The 14,417-nt window shown below is 40.8% G+C and overlaps 1 protein-coding gene across 2 annotated transcripts in view; it reads right to left on the reverse strand.

Annotated features, from left to right (window-relative positions):
- The window catches only part of PLCB1 (phospholipase C beta 1), an 856,985-nt gene that overhangs the window by 129,546 nt on the left and 713,022 nt on the right, over window positions 1-14,417 (reverse strand). For both annotated transcript variants that reach the window (XM_027560329.1, XM_027560330.1), the window contains exons 24-26: window positions 7,375-7,507; window positions 5,457-5,510; window positions 1,662-1,881 (exon numbers count right to left, since the gene is read on the reverse strand). In XM_027560329.1, coding sequence (XP_027416130.1) covers window positions 1,662-1,881; window positions 5,457-5,510; window positions 7,375-7,507 — 407 coding nt within the window. The remainder of the gene's footprint in view (window positions 1-1,661; window positions 1,882-5,456; window positions 5,511-7,374; window positions 7,508-14,417) is intronic.

Consider the following 14,417-nt stretch of genomic DNA (forward strand, 5'->3'; position numbering starts at 1 on the left):
TCCAACTCTCGCATCCATACATGACTACTGGAAAAACCATAGCCTTGACTAGACAGACCTTTGTTGGCAAAGTAATGTCTCTGCTTTTCAATATGCTATCTAGGTTGGTTATAAATTTTCTTCCAAGGAGTAAGCATCTTTTAATTTCATGGCTGCAGTCACCATCTGCAGTGATTCTGGAGCCCAAAAAAATAAAGTCTGACACTGTTTCCACTTTTTCCCCATCTATTTCCCATGAAGTGATGGGACTGAATGCCATGATCTTAGTTTTCTGAATGTTGAGCTTTAAGCCAACTTTTTCACTCTCCTCTTTTACTTTCATCAAGAGGCTTTTTAGTTCCTCTTCACTTTCTGCCATAAGGGTGGTGTCATCTGCATATCTGAGGTTATTGATATTTCTCCCAGCAATCTTGATTCCAGCTTGTGCTTCCTCCAGTCCAGTGTTTCTCATGATGTACTCTGCATATAAGTTAAATAAGCAGGGTGACAATATACAGCCTTGACGTACTCTTTTTCCTATTTGGAACCAGTCTGTTGTTCCATGTCCAGTTCTAACTGTTGCTTCCTGACCTGCATATAGTTTCAGTCATGTTCAAATCTTAGCAACCCCATGGACCGTATGTAGCCCATCAGGTTCCTCTGTCCATGGGATTTTCCCAGCAAGAATACTGAAGTGGGTTGCCATTCTCTCCGCCAGGAGGTCTTGACGACCCAGGGATGGAACTTGTGTCTCCTGCATTGTGTATCAGCTGCAATATGGCTAGTCAACCAGCTGGTCTTGGGCCTACAGGCTAGAACTCAAGGGTAGAACTTCCTGTGTATCTAGTCTCAAAATCTGGTCAAAGAAAGAAATTTACAGGCAAAAGTGAACTGAGGGGACACCAGAGCTGTAGAGAGAGGAGGGGGTTGGGTGGTTTTCCTTCTTGCAGTGGTATAGATCCAAAACATGGTACAAAACACTGAAAATTCATCAACTATATTTCAATGAAAAAAGTCAAGTAAAAACCACAAAATGACAATTTGCAAAGGAAGAAATATAAATTGACAATAAATATACCAAAAATTCAACTTAATAAAGAAGTGCAGATTAAGATACTAAAAGCATCACTTTTTCCTCCATCAGTTTGCACTTTCATATCTTGCTGATAGCTACAAACTGAAATAGAAGTGTCTTTAAATTGATCTAGGGATCTCATTTCTAGAATTTTAAGAAAATAATTAAGAATATGTGAAAGATTTATCCATACATATTTATCACTACATTCGTTGCAATGCTGCTGCTAAGTCTCTTCAGTCGTGTCCGACTCTGTGGGACCCCATAGACGGCAGCCCACCAGGCTTCCACGTCCCTGGGATTCTCCAGGCAAGAACACTGGAGTGGGTTGCCATTTCCTTCTCCAATGCGTGAAAGTGAAAAGTGAAAGTGAAGTCGCTCAGTCGTGTCCGACTCTAGCGACCCCATGGACTGCAGCCTACCAGGCTCCTCCGTCCACGGGATTTTCCAGGCAAAAGTACTGGAGTGGGGTACAACCCTTATGTTCAACAATAGAAAATCATTTAGATAAATTATAGTTTGTGCATTAAAAAAACATTGAAAATGCACACAAATAACTCTCTTCCTTTATACTATAAAACAAACAAAAAATACCCATTCAACTTACTTTTTCTTATTGTCCTTTTTGGCTGTCTTTTCCAGAGCTGCTCTCCTTCTCAAGTAGTCGTTCTGGATTTCATTGTATTTTGTAGTGTGCTCTTTGATGAGGTCGGTGGTTTTCTTGTGGTGTCTCTTAACCAGGTCTTTCATTTCCTTGTAGTGCTTCTTTTGAAGTTTCACAAACGACTTCTGCTGCTTTAGCTCTTCAATCGTCTGCGCTTCTACTTCTGCAACAAATGGGTATGAGAGCTGAGAGGGTGGGAGGGCTGGGCGGACAGAGCCTCGGCTGCTGAGCAGTTATCTGTCTGACCCTGGCCCACAGGCTGGAGGGCAGGGCTTGGAGGTTGGACGGTGCTCCCGGCTGCTGGCTACTGCGTGCTAACTTTGTGACTATGTTACCAAATTTCTCAGACTCAGTTTCTTAACTGGTAAGTTTTTTAAATGTTGCTGCTAAGTCGCTTCAGTCGTGTCCGACTCTTCGTGACCCCAGAGACAGCAGCCCACCAGGCTCCCCAGTCCCTGGGATTCTCCAGGCAAGAACACTGGAGTGGGTTGCCATTGCCTTCTCCAATACATGAAAGTGAAAAGTGAAAGTGAAGTCGCTCAGTCGTGTCCGACTCCTAGCGACCCCGTGGACAGCAGCCTACCAGGCTCCTCCGTCCATGGGATTCTCCAGGCAAGTTAGGGTTCCCCAGATACAGAGCCCAAGGGAGGGATTCAGGCATGTGTGATCTACCACGGGGCTCTCAGGAGGGGAGTGAGGGCAGCGGGTACAGAAGCAGCAGCAGCTGATGCGGTCTCGGCCAGGGTCTGCTTCTGCCTGACCCCAGGGAGTGCTCTGCAGCTGTGAACTATAACTACAGGGTCAGTTTCACCTTGAAGCAACATACTTGGCAACGACAGTGGGAGAGGCATAAGCTCCTTGGAGAGGGGGCTTCATTTCAGCTGGGGGCAATTTTCTTTCTTTTAATGAAAGACCTCCTACACAATCTTCATCTATCCCTGTGGTTTGCTGCTGCTGCTGCTAAGTCACTTCAGTCATGTCCAACTCTGTGCGACCCCATGGATGGCAGCCCACCAGGCTCCTCCATCCATGGGATTTGCCCGGCAAGAGTACTGGAGTGGGTTGCCACTGCCTTCTCCGTGTGGTTTGCTAATGTTTGCAAGTAGCACTACACCTGCTTTGATACAAATCTTTGATGCCTAGAACATCAAATGCATCAGGGCATTGTCAGAGACACAGCTGTGTAACAAGTAGCTCAAAGGGATATAATGAGATATGCTGCATGATCGAGTACCTGACACAGCAGCTAGATATTTCTCAGATGAGAAATCCCTCTTCCCGATCAGTGTGCCTTCCGTGAAGGCAGTTTTCAAAAGCAGAGGAAGTTCTGAGCTGTTAGCAACCAACGTTCACTACAGCTGGGAGCTGGGAGCACCAGATGGCAGAGGCAACTTGGGTGGGCACCAAAAGGATTCACTTCAAGGATCACACAATGTCTATTTCTTAAGGTTGTTATGGTGATGGTGAAAGAATTAATGCAGTTTTTAACAGTTTCTGGCTTAACAAATGTGTGCACAGGTTCTTGAGCACCATTTCTCGGGGGCACTATTCACAGGATGGACATGGCAGGTTTGTATGTTTCTCACAACATTGCTCCAGTATAAATCAGTAAGATGAAGGAAGGTCCTTAATGTGATTTGCCCAAAGGCACCATGAGGTTAGTGGTAGCTTACATGACTACATAGTGTTTTATTTAATGCCAAGAAAACACTTAATGTGACAGAGCCTGAGCTTAAAACAGTCTGCATTTTATTGATTTATTTAATCAATTTTAGAATATGCACTTAAAAATATGTAAACATTTCTAAAACTAAGATGCATCATATAGTTAATGGATAGTCACAATTTGTTGGTGCTTTTCCTTCTAGGCACTCTGTGAGTAACGGGAGACCTGAAATTGGACGGTGCCTTAAATTCAATGAATTATCATTTATTTAGACCTGGACTAAGTCATGGTTCACATGTTTCCAATCCTTTGATGTGAACTTTCCACTTCTGGGAACAAAAATAAGTTATTATAAATATTTAGCACTGTCAAGAGATTCAGAGATAATATATGCCATGAATAACAACAGACCTAAATAGAAAATGGAATGTCTAGTGGATAAACATTGATATCAGAGTAATAATTTATGTTCTTAAATGCTAAGGTCTTTAAGCAATTGAAATATGCTTCCCTTTTAATAATGGATCTATTCTCCTGACATTCAATTCCTTTTGAGAAAGAGGCCAGGGAAAGAAACACGTCCATTTGTTTAACAGTTTCCCTCAGGCCTGAGTGGACTTACTATGGTTGCATAATGACTTATTATGTTAAAATTTATAATCCTAAGGAATCACTGCCGTTTTGGTGACATATTCAACCCCACTTCTTTAAAAATGATGTGCAATGTGTCAGCTGTGGCAAGTTTTAGGAACAAGGCTCCAGGTGTTCCAATTTATGATTTAAAATAATCCCATTGAAAGTACTATTTAAAAAAAAAAAAACCTGTGGATAAAAGGCTACTTTTTGAATATGTCCTTAAACATAAAGAAAATGTCCATTTATATAAGGAAATAGATAGCACTCATAAGCAAACCACCCTGATATAATCACTGCTAATATATCGATACAAATACCCACTTTTCATCTATGCATTTGTGTATTTTTAAATAATATTGCAATCATGCTCTGATTTATTTTTTCTCTTGTTTTGTGTGTGAACATTTTATTGTTTCTCATGGAATGAAGTCTATAAACACATGTTTTCTTTTCATACATTTCGAAAATAATTTTGATGCATATTTTATGTGTTATTTTGGTGAAATCATAAATACACCTTCCTTTCACTTTTCACAAAGTGAACAGGCTTCTATAGCCACCACTTAGACCAAAATCAGGATGTTATCAGACCCCAGAGGCCTCTTTGTGACTCCTGCCCTTGCACCCAGCCTCCATGTAGAATCCAAATCCTTGTTTCTAAGAACACAAATCACTTTTGCCTGTTTTTGCACTTTATGTAGCTGGGATCGTAAAGAAAGTGCTCTTTTGTGCCTGTTCTCCTTTCTCCAACATTATGCTTATAAATTTCATCCATGTAGTTTGTGTAATTGTAGTTTATATCTACAGATGAATCCTATTTTATTCTGTCACTGAACCACAATTTATTTATCCAGTCTCCTGGTTATGGATATCTGGGTTGTTTACGGTTTGGGCTTCTGACCTGTAGTTCTGCTTTAGGTGTACATTTCTGTTGTATATTGGGCCAACATGCTACATAAAGCTACACACTGCTCACTGTATTAAAGAAAGGTCATACCAATTTTAGTCCTACTAGTTTAAGAAACTTACTGACTATAAAGTAGTTGCAAACTGTATCATCATTCTCAAACACCGTGTATTCTATGGTCACAAATAGTCCATATTCTGCATTTCTAAAACATGCTTTATTGTGGGTACTTCGGGAAGACTGCATTCCTGTTCATTGGGTCACATTTCCAACATGAAACTATTCCTTGATTCCAAAATATATGAAAATATGTTATTTTTTATATCAATAAGGTCCTATCTACCAAGTATGGTTACTTCTCTGTGATTACATTATGTAACATGGGTTGAACCAGGATATATCTGTAGATGGTTTTAGAAAATAAATACCAACCATGTTATATTTCAACGATAAAATTTCCTCCCCTCTAAATACTTACACTGTGTAATATTCAGGTGTCTAAATTCATAGGGGGCAAGATGGTATTTACCTGTTAAAACACTCTGAATAAGATCTTCTGTTTTGGCAGGTGCCTTTACAGAACCTAAAATAAAAAGACAAAATAAATAGCCTCCTATAACTTTTAAAATTATCTTCTTCCTGTAAAACAACGTTTGGCTCTGATCTCTAAGTTTCGTTATTACAGATTACAAATTCCTGAAGAAAATTACCCTAAAAACATTCTAAGACACGTCTTCTTTTGTAATTTCGTGTCAAACAAATTAAATGTGAACCTATATGCTCCATTTATAGAGAGAAAGGACATCTCTCCACTTTGAATCAAAACTCTGTCAACAAATTCAGTTTTGACAATGCTACCGCCACCTTCTGGCAAAATCAGGAGTGACAAGTGAAGACCACTGGTAGGTCAGCAGGCAGGAACAAAGTTGCAGGCAAGACCTATTGGGTGCCAAAGTCACTGGTCAAAAGTTTAAGGAGAAACAGGATAGTCTCATGGTCTTGAAGTCTCTCCCCCAAGATATTTATTAACTATAAAGGGGAAAACTACAACTCTAAGTGGGGGAATCAGGCAGGTGGCACCTTAATCAAGTGACCCAACATGAGGTACAGCAACATCAGGTATTCCTGACATGATGCTCTGAGAACAGCATCGCTTCTGTGACGTTCCTGTCACAAATGCACACCTCCAGTCTACCTGTGAGAAAACATCGGGCCAATCCAAGTTGAGGTGCCGTCTACAAAATAACGGACCAGTACTCTAAAAGTACACAGGGCATGGAAAAATGAACAGACTGAAGGACTGTTGCAGATTCAAAGATGCTAAGGACACATGACAATTAATACAGTGTGGGATCCTGAGTTGGAACCTGGAACAATAAAGACATTAGTGGAAGGCAGGTGAAGTTCAAAGCCTATGGTTTAATTCAAGGCACTATGCCAATGTTAATTTCCTGGTCTGACTTTGACCGATGTTAACACCAGAGAAAAGGAATCCATTTTTGTAATGTATTCTGTGTTATTTCAAAAATGGTTCTAAAACACCCAGTTAAAAAAATCAAATGCTAAAATGCTAAGTTTTATCCTACTCTCAAAAGCACAAGGTTATTCGCTATTTAAAAAACTTATTCATATTCTAGAAACACAGAGAATGTTTGTATTTGGTACATAAAATCTTCATTTGAAAATATCACGTCTTGTTTATACTTGTCACTCCTTAATATTAATCTCAACAATCTCCTTTCTTAAGTAGCCTCCATAGGAGAAGAGAAGCTAAAGGGAAGAATTTTAGGATCATGGAGAATGGTGTCAGTTTTGCCTTCACTCTACATTAGCAACATGGCCTTCAAGAAGTAACTTGTTTCTGCAATTTAAAACTGCAATTTATTCATCTGTACTGTGGGGACGATGGTGGAATCAGCCCTCAGAGGCCTAGTCTGAGAGTGAAATGAGATAATCCATGTGAAGGGCTGAGCATGCTCAGCACGTGGTTGGCACTTAAAATCAGTGAAAAGTGAGATGGAGAAAGACGGGAAGGAATTCTTGGTAGAGACTTAATTTAGTGAAGCAGAACTAAGAATGTACTTCTAAAGCATAAAGTATAAGGTGTTTGAAGAACCCCTCAACACCCTGCCAGCAGATGGACCAACATCCATTAATAAATAAAGATATGGGGAATCTGGGTGATATTTTGTTTTGGTTTCACAAGTTATTAGCAGAGCCAGATGAGCACTTACGAGTCTCATAAAGGACTTACGAGTCCTTCTTTCTTTCCTCCCTCCCTTCCTTCCTTCTGTTATTCATCCCTCAGCAAACATTCCTGGACCGCCTCCTAAGTCCATGTGTCTCCCTCGCCTCATGATGCTAACTCAGTCATGCTGCCCGCTTTTAGTGTGGACACACTAGAGACTGCTGTTTACGTAGTGCAGCTCTTTCCTCGGAATGTTTACCTGGAGCTGGCTGGCTGTGCAGAGCCTGGGAGGGTGGTTTGGGTGTCAGGGACGTTGTGTGATTCACCCCGTTTTCTGCTGGAGTTGGCCTGGCTTCACTCGGAGCTTCTGATGGTGTTTCCCCAGGATCAGCCTAAAATCATAGACATACTTTCATTTTCCACACTTCTTACAGTTCTTTTGTTATCTTCTGAAACCCACAAAGTTACATTTGATGCCATTTCCACAACGCATCTGGACTCTGAAATATCACATTTGAATCTATGTGGAAAGCAGGATAAAAACAGCATGGTATTGAACCATGATTGTGGTAGGTTAATTGTATTAAAGCCCCAATATCTATGCCTTCCTGTGTTCTGGCCCTTGAGTGTGTCCTCCCATACTGACAGTGGAATTGAGCATGTGATTTGCTTTGGTCAAATAAAAGAGCAGCAAACTTAATGTAAGCAATGGATTGAAAAGCCATGTGCAAATGTTTCTTCTCTCTCTCAGACCCCTGCTATAGCCATGGAGCATGAGAATCCATGTGGAGGCGAGCTGAGTCACACAGGCAAGGACATCCTGGACCAGGCAGCCCCAAGCTGACCATGGAAACTTAAGTGAGTCCAGCTCAGATGAGCTGAGACTAGTCCAGATCAACAGAACTGCCCAGCTAACCAAATGACTCATGAACAATAATAAGCAGTTGATGTTGTAAGCCACTAAATTGTAGGACTATTTGTTATGCAGCAGTAACCAACTGACAGTGGTTATAAGTGTTGATTTTAGAGTCAGACTTATCTGGGCTATAAGGCCCTGCCACTTATCAACAGTGTGATATTGAGCAAGTCACTTAACTGTCTGCCACTCATTTTTCTCATCTTTATTGATGAGGATATGTATTGGACTGGCCAAAAAGTTCATTTGCATTTTTTGAGACACCTTACAAAAAAAACTCAAACTTTATGGCCAACTCGATATGTACTGGGGATCATATTGTCTACATTGTAATGCTGTTTAGAGAATCAAGTAAGTTACTATTTATAAAGTGCTTAGAATAATTCCTGGCCCAGAGTATATATGTGCATGTTAAAGAGACAAAACATTTAAGCTTGTATAACACTACCAATGAATAATAGTAACAAATACATCAAGTGAAAGTGAAGTCCCTCAGTCACGTCCGACTCTTTGCCATCCCATGGACTGTAGCCTACCAGGCTTCTCCATCCATGGGATTCTCCAGGCAAGAATACTGGAGTGGGTTACCATTTCCTTCTCCAGGGGATCTTCCTGACCCAGGGATCGAACCTGGGTCTCCCGCATTGGAGGCAGATGCTTTAACCTCTGAGCCACCAGGGAAGCCCTATTAACATGTATGAAATTTCAAGACTTCCCTGGTGGCTCAGACGGTCTGTCTACAATGCAGGAGACCTGGGTTCGATCCCTGGGTGGGGAAGATCTCCTGGAGAAGGCAATGGCAACCCACTCCAGTATTCTTGCCTGGAGAATCCCATGGACGGAGGAGCCTGGTAGGCTATAGTCCACAGGGTCGCAAAAAGCTGGACATGACTGAGCGACTTCACTTTCACTTTCTATGAAATCTCTACTGCATTCCCTATAGCAGCGAGTCTGCTATGCACTGTGCAGAGCAAACATTTAATGTTTGATGAATAAATGTTGATCTTAATAAAACAGTTGCCTCCATAATTATATACCATCTCAGTGGTGCTTTCTGGGGTTCTACAATTCTTTTCTCAGAATTACCTTCTGAGTTCAGGGTGGATTTTCCTGACAATGAGGCTACCCCAATGCTCTACTTTGCAGTATCATTAAAAATATAATTAGGAAATGGCCAGAAGTCATTTAGAGCCCAATGTTATGACATTTTGTCATGTAATTACAGAAAGCAGGTTGTATTACAATAGCATTTTTAGAAAATGTAAGATGAGAATGAAAATAATTACTCTCATTGTCACAAGTGGCTTTTTTAAAATTTATTTTAATTGGAGGCTAATTACTTTACAATATTGTAGTGGTTTTTGCCATATAAGTGACTTTTAATCTGTTCCCCAAAGCATCTTTAAAACATGTTCCAACACTGCTTTTGGTGATGGATGGCAAACTTATTTTAATTCAATGAACAATCCCTGTTTACCTACCACAGCCTGCTCTGCTCAGAGCTGTGACGCTGAGATGCAAGAGATGAGCTGGGGTCAGTGGTGATGGTGGGGCAGGGAGGCAAGAACCTAGGCCTGTGGAACTCACGATACAGAACGCTGGCTTCTGAAAGATGGCTGCTCCGAAGGGGGAAGTTCTGGTGTGTGTTATTCAGTTACATCCATCAGGAAAATTCTCCTTAAAATCATGATGCCCAGGAGGGGATTGCATATTTTTTGTTCAGCAAGAGATTGCAACCTGAAGGCTTATGGTTCCACTAGAGTGCATGGAAATGCTAAGTGTTGCCAGATTTTAAAATGAAGGAGATTTTACCTTAATAAAATGGATTTCCTACTTCACTTGAAAAATCATATAGGGTACCACTGGACCTGCAATCTCACTCTGGATGAGAACAGAGGGGTTTCTGCTCCTTTAGCACAATTCCATCTTACTCATTTACCTGCCTTGGTCCTGTAGTCACTGGGTTTGCAGGAGACACTTGAGAAGAATGAACTATCAGAGATGTTTGACCACAAAATTCCTAAAGAAAGTGTATTTACATTGCACAGAAGAGAGCTGAAGTAAAGGGAGTGCTGGAAAGAGGACCGGGTCATCAGCAAAGTTACCCCCAGCTTTGTCCTCTGGCTTGAATACTGTGAGGGAAAATTTTACGCCTCCCAGTTGTAGGGGGTCTCCACCGTCATCAAACTCAGCCACCTGGGAAGTAGGGACAGAAGGTGCTCTGTTCCATGGGCAATCTGGAACCCATTTATATCCGGGCAGGTTTCTGGAACCATGAGGGGAATAAACTAGATTCTTTCCGGTATGACAGCTAGCTGATACCAGCCGTCTGGAGGAAGACAGGGAAGAGGACAATTTTGATGGAGCAAAGAATGGAGGTGGTGGAAAGTCAGTTTCCATGAAGGCAATCATGTGTGGCTGCTTTTTGGCAATTAGGAGGAGTGTCAGGGGCCCTCAGGCTGGAGGCATATTCAAAATGAACGCAGAAGGTTATTTCACCTGTATCCAGTTTGCAGGTATTCCATGCCAATGTGTCCCCTTGGGAAATCAAGTTCAATCATTAACTCTAGTTGAGATGCAGGAAATAGAAACCTCTGCTTATCAAGGGTGTGTAAGACAAAGCCCTTACATTCCAGAAATTGATATAATGTATGAATTCAAAGACATTTTTAAAAAAGCAGATACATGTTGGCTTTCCCTTAAGAATCCACCTTGCAACGGAAGGGACACTGGTTGGATCCCTGATCTAGGAAGATTTCATATTCCTTGGAGCAACTAAGCCTGTGCACCGCAACGACTGAGCTCAGGCGCCCAGGAGCCGGTGCTCTGGGGAAGCCACCGCAGTGGATCGCAGACACAGGACAACGAAGCGAAGCCCCTACCCCCCGCAACTAGAGAAAGCCCGTGTGCAGCAAGGAAGACCCAGCACAGCTGAAAAATAAACAGATTTTTTTTTTTTTTAAAGCAGATTAACGTTGAGGAAATACAACTGGCAAAAATTTTGTAGTTACAACTGAGGATCAAGAGATCGTCAAAGCCTGGAGCTGGATTTGGGGCAGGCTCTGGATAAATGCTTGGTCCGGGGGTCCTGCTCCAGGAAGGGCAGGCTGCATGGCATACATAATCCCAGGGTCACGTGGGGCCCCTCGCACTGTAACAAGCAGTTGGTAGAAATGATGGAGATGAGCAAAGCAGACGAGATGGAATGTCACAGGGCGAAGCGAGGCTGTGCCCAGACCTGGAGAAGGAGCCGCTTAGAGCGGTGACTGCTTTCAGCTCGGGCTTCCAGGAAAGTTGGAAAACTGCGTTTTTGTCAGCTGTCTCCCATTTTAAAACCACTGAGAAGCCAAACAAAGCTCATCTTCAGAGTGCATTTGGCTGAGAAGCTGCGCACCTGGGCCCTGCGCTCGGAGGAGAGAGCTTGCCAGGATTTCAGTCCGTCGGGGCCAGCTGTGTGCCCACCAGACGGCTGGAAACCGAGTGGGTGGGGCCACCTGCCTGCAGTCCCCGCCCACTTTCCTTATCGGGGCCAGCAAAGGAGGGCAGAATGCTGAACGCTAAGGACTCGGGGCCCCTTGTGCAGACTGACCCTTGTCAGAGACCTCTTAGGATTTCCTGGAAACTGATTATAAGCTAGTGAGAATTTATAGTGGCATAAGCATCAGACTGATGCTTAAAATATGTTGCTAAAGAAGGGCAGTATATACAGATTTGAATTGGCATCTCCCTGATGAAGATCACCATGTGCCAGACACTGTCACACATGCCAGCTTCATCTCAGCCAGCAGGGAAAGCAGTCACTCAACTCCATCAGACGGCGGAGATTAGTTGTTCAGTCGCTCAGTCGTGTCGGACTCTGCGATCCCATGGGCTGAAGCATGTAGGCTTCCCTGTCCTTCACCATCTCCCAGAGCTTGCTCAAACCATCAGGGGCATTAGTAAGTGTCTTTACTAAAGACTTTGTTAAAAGTCACTAGTAACTTGCTGGAAGCCACAATGTTAACAGGGGCATTAATGTTTGAATATATGTTACAGTCTAAAGTCTAGGTTTTTCTACCGCATTAGTTCACCCTCTATTCTGATAAGAGCAACTTAAGCAACCATAATAGTAACTTACTTTATTGATGAGCTACAGAGATGTATAAATGTAAACATTATTCTCAAAGAGCTTACTCTGTTGTACTAAAAAAGCATTCGTGTATTAAAAATGAGTTGAATAAAACAGCTAAACACAAGAATTTGTGGGAGGGAGCCCAATGCAATACTATAATTTCTAATATCATTGAAAGGTTGAATAATTCACATGAGATGAAATGTAAAAACCAGATCCCTTGCCCCACTCACAAGCATAAGTGGAAGGCAATACTTGTGACTTTATTTCTCCCCAGTCCAAATATTCTTTTTCATGAGTTAGAATAAAATAAACCTGCAATCCTTTCTCATTGCACTGAAAATTACAATAGAAGCAAAAGAACTAGAAATATTTTCTCAATTTAATGGCAAGACTCTTGGGATCCAATTAAACAAATTTTCAAGGAAAGAAGTTTCAGAAGTTTATTTCACTTGCACTAAATTTTGCTTACGTGAGTAGAGAAAAATGAGTTACAACAGAAATAGTTCACTACTCTCCAGTGGCCAAGTGGAAGCATTACACTATTTTTCTTTCAAAACATGAAATAGTAGATGTTTTTAAAGCCAAGATTTTATAAAAAATATTTTTATCCTTCCTATTTCCAATATGAACAGAAAAACCTTAAAATATAACATAAGTAGATCAGTAAAAAATATAACTAGAAAGACCATTTTCACAAGTTTTAGAGGAGGAAAGGCTACGTGGAATGCTAGCTAAAAAGACTTCAGTCCCAGGCATTAAAAATTGGGTCTGACGATGAAGCAATAGAGAACTAGGATTTAGGGAATTTAGTGAGGAGGTTCATATGGTAAAGTAAAAGGTTTTCCAAATACCAGATGTGTGACTAGGCTATTGGTAGTGTTGGTGTTCTGCCTGAGTCATCTAAAAATACAAAAGTAATTAGCCTCCAATTAAAATAAATCAATTAATTAAAAAAAAACACCACAGTGCCTTCCATGTCATTGTTAGGATAATACTATCTTCACTTGGATGCCAGATGGGTGAAGGCAAGGGCAAAGTCATTACTGTCTCCAGAATATTTAGGTCAAGGCTCATAATTTCACCATGTAGAGATCTAGTTCACTCAGGATTAATTCAGGCAGTGGAAGTGGCTACATCAAAACCAGCCTTTCCCTTAACAAAGAGCTTTCTTAAACACCTGTACAATTGGTACCTTAAATTTATACTACTTGAGTGAAATTAGATTATGTATCTGCCCCACATTTCTAAAAAATTTACATTTCTAAAACCTGTATCCTAATGTATGTGTTCTAAAGCACTGAGGGATGATGTATGCTAATATTTGCAGCCTACTTTTAAATGCATTAAAAATCAGATGGAATAATGAAAGAATAGAGGGGTTATATATGTGATCTATATATCCATATATAGATGGATATATATGTGATAAAGAAAATGCATCAAAATCGGAATTGTGGAATCCAGGTGATATACGGGTGCTCTTTGTATAATTCTTTCAACATTAGTGCATGTTTGAAAATCTTTATAATACGTTACGACAAAGCCTCTATCTTTTTAAGAGTCTATCAGAGTGAGTTAGAAGCAAAAGACAGCTTTAAGGAGCTGAGCAAATTCATTTGTTGATTTCAGTTTTTGTCATCATATGTGTCATCATCAAAGAAACTATCAGCATTCACGAGGTATCTCTTTGATGAAGCCTTAGTGACAGCTGCAAGTTACATGCATATGTGTGAATTTTAATTAAAGTCAGTTTCTTTCTCCAGACTGTAAGGACTATAAAAGCATCTGATTTTTCTAATCATTATATCTCTATATTGCCCAGTATGGAAACTGACACAGTGTGTTAAAAAAACCCAACTTTTATTAAAATGAATGCATGAAGAAATCGTTTGTTTCCTCCTCATGTATAATCAATAAACGAAGTATTAGTGACAGAGTCCTGAAATTAAAGAACCACTTGAATGTTATGGTAAAAAGATATTTTTTGAATGAATGAATCAATGGGTGAAAAATATGAAGATGCTGCTCTTCCTGTTGTCTGTGGTTAGAGAATCTGCATTTAATTCATAGTTGCAATAATTTATTTAGAAGGAGATTAAATGGTGACAGGACATAGCTCTGCTGAGTATTTTGTGTTGCGTATGTTACTCTTTTTACCAAATTTAATTTATTGGAAATATTTTGATATAGTCTCCAAAGAAATCAGCAGAAACAAACTCTTTGAGTCAGGCAGAAATCATGGATTTCTCCTTTAAAGAAGTCGTGGACCAAC

This window comes from Bos indicus x Bos taurus, chromosome 13, assembly GCF_003369695.1.
Source record: "Bos indicus x Bos taurus breed Angus x Brahman F1 hybrid chromosome 13, Bos_hybrid_MaternalHap_v2.0, whole genome shotgun sequence".
Classification (NCBI taxonomy): Eukaryota; Metazoa; Chordata; class Mammalia; order Artiodactyla; family Bovidae; genus Bos; species Bos indicus x Bos taurus.